This window comes from Phocoena phocoena, chromosome 2 (assembly GCF_963924675.1).
Source record: "Phocoena phocoena chromosome 2, mPhoPho1.1, whole genome shotgun sequence".
NCBI classification, from domain to species: Eukaryota; Metazoa; Chordata; class Mammalia; order Artiodactyla; family Phocoenidae; genus Phocoena; species Phocoena phocoena.
Window position 1 is genome coordinate 141,413,637 of NC_089220.1, and position 8,528 is coordinate 141,422,164.

Consider the following 8,528-nt stretch of genomic DNA (forward strand, 5'->3'; position numbering starts at 1 on the left):
ATTTTCTCTAAGATCAGGAACAAGACAAGGATGTCCACTCTTGCCCTAGCATGGAAGCCCTAGCCATGGTAATCAGAGAAGAAAAATAAATACAAGGAATACAAATTGGAAAAGAAGAAGTAAAACTGTCACTGTCTGCAGCTGACATGATACTATACATAGAGAATCCTAAAGATGCCACCAGGAGACTACTAGAGCTAATCAATGAATTGGGTAAAGTTGCAGGATACAAAATTAATGCACAGAAATCTCTTGCGTTCTTATACACTAACAATGAAAGATCAGAAAGAGAAATTAAGGAAACAGTCCGATTCACCATTGCAACAAAAAGAATAAAATACCTAGGAACAAACCTACCTAAGGAGGTAAAAGACCTGTACTCAGAAAACCATAAGACACTGATGAAAGAAATCAAAGATGACACAAAAACAGATGGAGAGATATAACATGCTCTTGGATTGGAAGAATCAATATTGTGAAAACGACTATACTACCCAAAGCAATCTACAGATTCAATGCAATCCCTAACAAATTACCAATGGCATTTTTTACAGAACTAGAACAAAAAATCTTAAAATGTGTATGGAGACACAAAAGTCCCTGAATAGCCAAAGCAGTCTTGAGGGAAAAAAATGGAGCCGGAGGAATCAGACTCCCTGACTTCAGATTATACTATAAAGCTACAGTAATCGAGACAATATAGTACTGGCACAAAAACAGAAACATAGATCAATGGAACAAGATAGAAAGCCCAGAGATAAACCCACGCACCTACGGTCAACTAATCTATGACAAAGGAGGCAAGGATATACAATGGAGAAAAGACAGTCTCTTCAATAAGTGGTGCTGGGAAAACTGGACAGCTACATGTAAAAGAATGAAATTAGAACACTCCCTAACACCATACACAAAAATAAGCTCAAAATGGATTAGAGATCTAAATGTAAGACTGGACACTATAAAACTCTTAGAGGAAAACATAGGAAGAACACAATTGACATAAATCACAGCAAGATCTTTTTTGATCCACCTCCTAGAGTAATGGAAATAAAAACCAAAATAAACAAATGGGGCCTAATGAAACTTAAAAGCTTTTGCACAGCAAAGGAAACCATAAACAAGATGAAAAGACAACCCTCAGAATGGAAGAAAATATTTGCAAACGAATCAGTGGACAAAGGATTAACCTCCATAATACATAAACAGCTCATGTAGCTCAATATTAAAAAAACAAACAACCCAATCAAAAAATGGGCAGAAGACCTAAATAGACATTTCTCCAAAGAAGACATACAGATGGCCAAGAAGCACATGAAAAGCTGCTCAACATCACTAATTATTAGAGAAATGCAAATCAAAACTACAATGAGGTATCACCTCACACCAGTTAGAATGGGCATCATCAGAAAATCTACAAACAACAAATGCTGGAGAGGGTGTGGAGAAAAGGGAACCCACTTGCACTGTTCGTGGGAATGCAAATTGATACAGCCACTATGGAGAACAGCATGGAGGTTCCTTAAAAAACTAAAAATACAATTACCATATGACCCAGCAATCCCACTACTGGGCATATACCTAGAGAAAACCATAATTCAAAAAGACACATGCACCCCAATGTTCATTGCAACACTGTTTACAATAGGCAGGTCATGGAAACAACCTAAATGCCCATCGACAGATGAATGGATAAAGAAAATGTGGTATATATATATATATATATATATATATATATATTTTATACACACACACACACACACACACACACACACACACAATGGAATATTACTCAGCCATAAAAAGGAATGAAATTGGGTCATTTGTAGAGACATGGATGGATCTAGAGTCTGTCATACAGAGTGAAGTAAGTCAGAAAGAGAAAAACAAATATTGTATATTAACGCATATATGTGGAACCTAGAAAAATGGTACAGATGAACTGGTTTGCAGGGCAGAAGTTGAGACACAGATGTAGAGAACAAACGTATGGACACCAAGGGGGGACAGCGTCAGGGGGTGGTGGTGGTGGTGGGGTGAATTGAGAGTTTGGGATTGACATATATACACTGATGTGTATAAAATGGATGACTAATAAGAACCTGCTGTATAAAAAAATAAATTAAAAAAATAAAGAAAAAAAATCTGCCTGCCAATGCAGGGGACACGGGTTCCAGCCTTGGTCTGGGAAGATCTCACATGACACGGGGCAACTAAGCCCATGTGCCACAAGTACTGAGCCCACGTGCCACAACTACTGAAGCCCACGCGCCTAGAGCCTATGCTCCGCAATAAGAGAAGCCACTGCAATAAGAAGCCCACACACTGCAACGAAGACCCAACACAGCCAAAAATAAATATATAAATACATTTTAAAAAATTGCTGTATTGTATCATAGTCATACAACAAAATACACACTTTAAAAATTTCATTAAAAAAAGAATTGCTGAACAGAAAATATGATTTGCTAAAAATTAGTGCGAGTCATTTACTATATTAAAATCTAGCAATTCATAAGGCAGTTAAAAACAAATGCAAAACTCACTGGCCCCCTTTAGAGGATGCTATGGAACCAAAAGATGTTAAACAAAGGGAAAGAATTAAGCATGTATCCTTTTTCATACAAATTGTAGTTCAGGGCAACCAAATCACTGATGAGGCAAAGATTCTCTTTATAGTATTCCAGTAAATAAATAAATGAAGAATTAGAATATCAGCATTCTGCAACTCTTAATGAAAAAGACAACAACTAGGTCACCTGCGCCTGCATTGGAGGATACACACTACTACATATGGGGTGTTCTTGCCCAAAAAGTTCAAATCTGAATTAGATCAAGCCTTTTGGTATAGGGGATAGAGGAATGCTTAAATGATATCACAAGGAAACAATCACCAAAATCCAGGCTGGGGAGTACTCCACAAGACAAATGACCCAGATTTTTCAACAGATAAATTGCAAGGAAAAAAGTAAAATGTAAACCTATAGATTAATAGACACAATTTATGGACCCTATTTGAATACCGATTTGAACAAACCAATGATAATATAAACTTAAAGGGACAATCAGGGGAATTTGAACACTTTAGAAATTTAATGACATGCATAGTTATTGTTAATTTTTAGATGCTATATGGTATACTGCTTTTCTTAACAAAAGAGCCTTTTATTTCAGAGCTACATATTAAAGTATTTATGAATGAATGCTCAGGATTTGCTTCAAAGGAATTTAGTGTTGGTGACGGTGAGGAGAATGGGTAGGGAAAACAGACGAAACAGGATTGGCCCAAAGTTGATCACTGCTGAATGCCCAAGCATGTATCACCAAGCTTCATTAAACTAGTCCAATTTTGCTTGAAATACTCTATAATAAAAAGTGAAAAAAAAAAGGGGCTTCCCTGGTGGCGCAGTGGGACATGGGTTCATGCCCCGGTCCGGGAAGATCCCACATGCCGTGGAGCAGCTGGGCCTGTGAGCCATGGCCACTGAGCCTGCGCGTCTGGAGCCTGTGCTCCGCAACGGGAGAGGCCACAACAGTGAGAGGCCCACGTACCGCAAAAAAAAAAAAAAAAAAAAAAGTGAAAAAAAAAAAAAATCAGGACTCCACCTCTCCCCCAAATTTTAGTTTTGAGTAAGATGGTGTAGAGGGAGAGAGCAGTGTTATGCAGAGAGCCCAGAGGAGGCTTTCTGCAGGAGGCAGCAGGCATGCTCTCAGCAGTGCATGCAGGAAATGCCACAGTCCTAGGCGTAAAGAAGGCTCACCCTGTACATGTCTGTCAAGCCCAGGAGGCTGGGCCACAGAGCACAGATTTCTGTCATGGGCAACAAGAGCCGACCGAGAAAGGCAAAAAGCGGGGGGTGCTGTCCAGATGGGCAGCCATGAGTCTCTCTCTTGGGTTCATGGAACCATCAGCGTTCTGAACAATGGGAAGACACCATTTATCATGAGCATGGTTGAAAGAGGGGACCCTGGGAAGGCTCAGAAACCAGGCAGGTAGCATTTGCAACATAAAAATGACACTGAAGGAGAACTGACAGAATCTGGTTTCTTGCTGCAAGGATGGGGATGAAAAGAGGCCGGTCAAAGAAGACTGAGAGGGTGGAGAAGGGTCTGGCAGAGAAATGGCAGGTGGGAGGTAGAACTCAGGGAACAGATGTTGGGCCAAGTCTACCTGTTAGTAGAAAGTATGCATGAGGCACTTGTGGTGTTTTCTCTTGCTGCTTAGTTCAAAGAGGGAGATGGGGAAAATACTTGTTCTTTTGATCTCTATAAATCAAAGTATAAACTCTGTGCCAAAATAATTTAACAGCTGTGCCTTTTTCCTTAAAATTATTAGTTCTAAAAACAGAAAATATAAAAAGTAGGAAAATCTGCGAATCTTACCTTAGAAACCAAACCAAATATTTCTTCTTAAAAAAACTAACAACAACAAAAAAAACTATACAGGTATATAAATGATACGGAGACATTTTTTGCCTTTATAACCTAAGTTTCAGAGACCTCAGTTGTAATCTTCAGAAAACTTTGACAACAAAAAACAAAAGGACATTAACTATACACGTAGGGAACTTCTGGATACAACAGTCAGTCTAAGGAAAAAAATAAAAACCAAAACAAAAAAAGACATTTACACTTCAGGATAATTTCAACTATACAAACAATGTAACTTCACCATTGCTGCTGATGTAAAATAACGATGACATTATGAACATCGCTAAGTAAAATTGTGCAAATATTTCTTCTAGGAACTTAGTGAGAACTAGATTTTAAAAATGAAGTGTAAAAAAACCCCTAGATTTTCCAATTGAAATTTTTGAAAAGAAAAGATCAGACTTACTTATGACATCCTGATCACTGTCTTAACATTCAGCATGGTGTATCGTGAAACAGAGCTGTCTGTATAAAAATTTTATCCTCATAATGAATAACGAAAGAAATAATCAGAGGGCTACAGAGCAAGGACAATGCTTCTGGAAGCTGATGTAGACCTGGAAAATAATTTTGATGTTTGCTAGCATGTACTGAAGGCTCATACAAATAATGTGTAAGAGGATACAAACTAATATATAACTCTATGAAAGAAGTTAGCAGCCTGAATTAACTTTACCTGAGACAACCATTTCCCTCCACATAGGTTGTTTGGACCTGGCCTTCACAACATTTTATTTGTCCATCTTTCTTTTCTCTCACATTAGCTGAGTGAAATTATCAACCCCCAAGGCAGCGTCCTCCTGTGATATGTTAGGCTGGTTTATAATAATGAGTCCATGTGTGGACGGGAACAGCGATAGCTGGTTTGCTTATTTGTGCGAAGTTTGAGAAGGCCCCAAGTTGGACCCTGAGTGAAGCAGGTCTGCACTGTTTAGACCCACCCTTTTTGGATAAAATAGGCATGTGTCTGAGTAGAGAAATGGGGCTGCACCCGAATCGTGGAATTTCCAGAATTAGGAAAAAGGGCTTCAAAGAATGACAAGATAAGAGGAAATAAGGTTTTCAGGTGGAAACTGATTTAAAAGGGAAAAAAAGACCAAAAAAACAACCCTTTCCAGATGCCCCTTCTGTGCAGAATCAGTTAGTTTTAATATCTCTCAGATAAGTCATCAAAAATAAAATACCTAAATAAATAAAATTTAAAAATCTACAGAATACTCAGAATAAAGTAAGTTAGAAAACTTATTGACTCTAGCACTGAGATTTCACCTTAGCTAAGATATTTCTAGTTCTTTTTAAACAGAACTGTTTCTGACAAAAGTAACTCATTCTAAATGACGTCTGTAGAGGTGAAAATTCACCCTGGGGTAAAGCATGCTCCTCCTGCAAGTAATTTACCTTGTGGAACCTTCAGGGCAACTCTTTAATGGCTACTGTCAAAACAACTTCTAAAGCCATACACAAAAGCTAGAAGACACTTATGCCCCTCACCCCATATGCTGTGGTTTAATTTTACTGACAAACTAAACGTTTAAAATGTTTTCCCATTTATATTTGTCCACAGGCATTCAGAAATAATAAGTGTATGCTTAAAGGACAATTATTACTTGTTCCACAGGGAAACCGATATGGCTTTTCTCACCCAATGGGTTGGTTCGTCCTTCTTTCCAAGCTGATGCTTCTGAGGTACAGAATATGGGCATGGGCTTGGGACGCAGGCCTAACTGATACATGGGAGAGGCATAAAAATTAAAATAAAATAAAGATAACCCTCTATGTAAACTTTATGCTTCCACTGCAATTACTCCATTTTTGTTAACATTTCTAGTGTGAATTATAACCAGAGCAAACAGATCATCGTTCCACATCCCAGTAGATGTCAACAGCCAAATAACCACTTCAAACTAACCACTCTCTCTGTCTGACTGAAGAAGGGGCACATTGCTAAATCCTTACTATTCTGAAGGGAATAGGAACTCTGGGTACAGGTGATATTCCAAATTAAATTATGCAGATGTCTGAACATATTTGAGTTCCCAGAGTATGAGCAGTACTTGTTCTAAGATCTCACCACCTCTTCTATAACAGAACATGTTCAACCACAGTTGAGTTGAAATAGTAACACTTTCTTGGGGAAATTAAAGTTAGCAAACTTATTAGATGAGAAATCAAATAATGACTCACATCTTATTCTTTTAAGTATGACAAAAAGCTATTTATCAAAATTTATTTTAGCAAAAGTTGTGGCTATCTTTTCACACCTATTTAAAGCAAAAATCAAATCCTGGACAATCTGTAACATTTGGAGTAATGCTCTTTTACATCATGCACAAAATTTTTATTTTGACGTATTCAATTTTAATGAAATTTTAGTAATATATATCAACAGATTTGGGGACAGCTGAGGAGCCAGTATATTTATCACTGAACAAAAGTTTTAACACGTAAGCACGTATTTGCAAAAAGCAATCTAAGAAATCTTATGAAAAGATCCCATGAAATCCAATATCAAATTAAAACAGCAAGGAATAAAAGGACACCAGAAAAAAAAAAGATCTGTTAAATGCTGTTTTTCAATTCACTTACTGTCCAACCAAAATCTTTGTTGCTTTGATGAGAAGAATATATTTTAAAAAAATTCTTGCTAGATCTGCTCTATGGGACACACACACACACACACACACACACACACACACACACACACTGACAGGGATTCCCAGGACACCAGTGGGGCCTCTTTTAGGCCCCTTAAGTGTTAACAGCAGAGGCCTGGCTGCAACCAGGCGCGTCTGGCCCGATTTAAATGCCCTGTCTTCAGAGGACTGCGGTGAGCATGGCCATAAAACTAGGGGACATTACTGAACCTTAGAGTGTCTGATCCTCCCCCCAACAATACACACAACTTTACTCATACAATTAAGGCTGCTAGTTGGCATTCCATTTAACTGTCAAAGTCAGACCGGTGGCAGCCCCGCAGCCACAAAGAGATGCCTTAAATGAGAAGAACATGTTTCTACACCGCATTTGAGAAAGTTTGGCTCCAAGCTATGCACTGATTAATATCAGATCTCCTCCTTCATTCTCTGCTCGACAATCTTGTCACATCTGGCTGACAAATCCTTAGGAGGTGATGCAAAACCAGGCGGCCGGTGGGGCTCGGGGTCTGGCCAGCAGCACCTGAGGGGCAGCGGGGACCACTTCGCGGCCTCCTCCTCCGCCCTCGGGCACCCCCCACCCCCGGTCCCCTGCCCCACCGCCCGGTCGGCAGCGGGGACCCGCCTGGGCACTCGGTGGCGAGCGAGCGCGGCGCCCCCGGGGCCGGGAAGCCGAGTGCGGCCGAGGTTCAACACCCGCGACGCGGGACCGGCTGCCCCGGCGCTTGCAGGCGATGCCGAGTGCGGCGGGGGTACTGCCGCCGGCTCCGAAGCCCGGTCCAGTCCTGTCACCTGCAGGCTGCCCGTCCCCAAGTAGCCAGAGCCCACTGTGTCTGGCTTGGACGTGGAAACCCTCGAGCCTGACCCCGATTTCTGGGGCTGCCTGAACCAGGGGGGAAACACCTAGCGCTGAACTGTTCCGCGCACCCGGCAGGTCAGCTGTAACCTTTATAAAAACCTGACCTTGCACCCTCGAATCTATCCTGTCCCGGAAGCTTCCTGAGCCGACCTGTCTGCGTTTTCATTTGCAGTTTTGTACAAAAGATTTGTAGACAACCCCTCCCCCCCCGCCCCGGACAGGAGGCCCCGTCACTGTCCCTCACCCGGCTCCGCAGTTCTCCGAGTGACCGAAGGCTACCGTACGTTTAATTCTCCGGAAACAAAATCCAGGTAAAAAAAAAAGGCCACTTTAAAAATCAGCTGTTTAATTAATTCTGAGGTAAAAGCGGTTGAAACAGTCCCAATGTCCTTGGACCGAAAGCCGAGGTGCTGAGGGGGCGGGAAGAAGTGCGGAAGGCGGCCGCCCAGTCTCTCCCGACCCCGCACTTTCGACGCGCCGGGGCTGCCTCGGGGACGCCGGGGTCCCGCCCCCGCCCGCCAACCCCGGTCGCTCACCCAGAGCGCGTCGGGCGGCTCCGGGACGTCGGGCGGCGACGGGTCCGGGCG

At 41.4% G+C, this 8,528-nt stretch overlaps 1 protein-coding gene across 1 annotated transcript in view; it reads right to left on the bottom strand.

Annotated features, from left to right (window-relative positions):
- BNC1 (basonuclin zinc finger protein 1) overlaps positions 1-7,452 on the bottom strand; it is a 29,886-nt gene extending 22,434 nt beyond the window's left edge. The window contains exon 1 of the mRNA XM_065872379.1: positions 7,375-7,452. Coding sequence (XP_065728451.1) covers positions 7,375-7,452 — 78 coding nt within the window. The remainder of the gene's footprint in view (positions 1-7,374) is intronic.
- Positions 7,453-8,528: the final 1,076 nt, after the last annotated feature.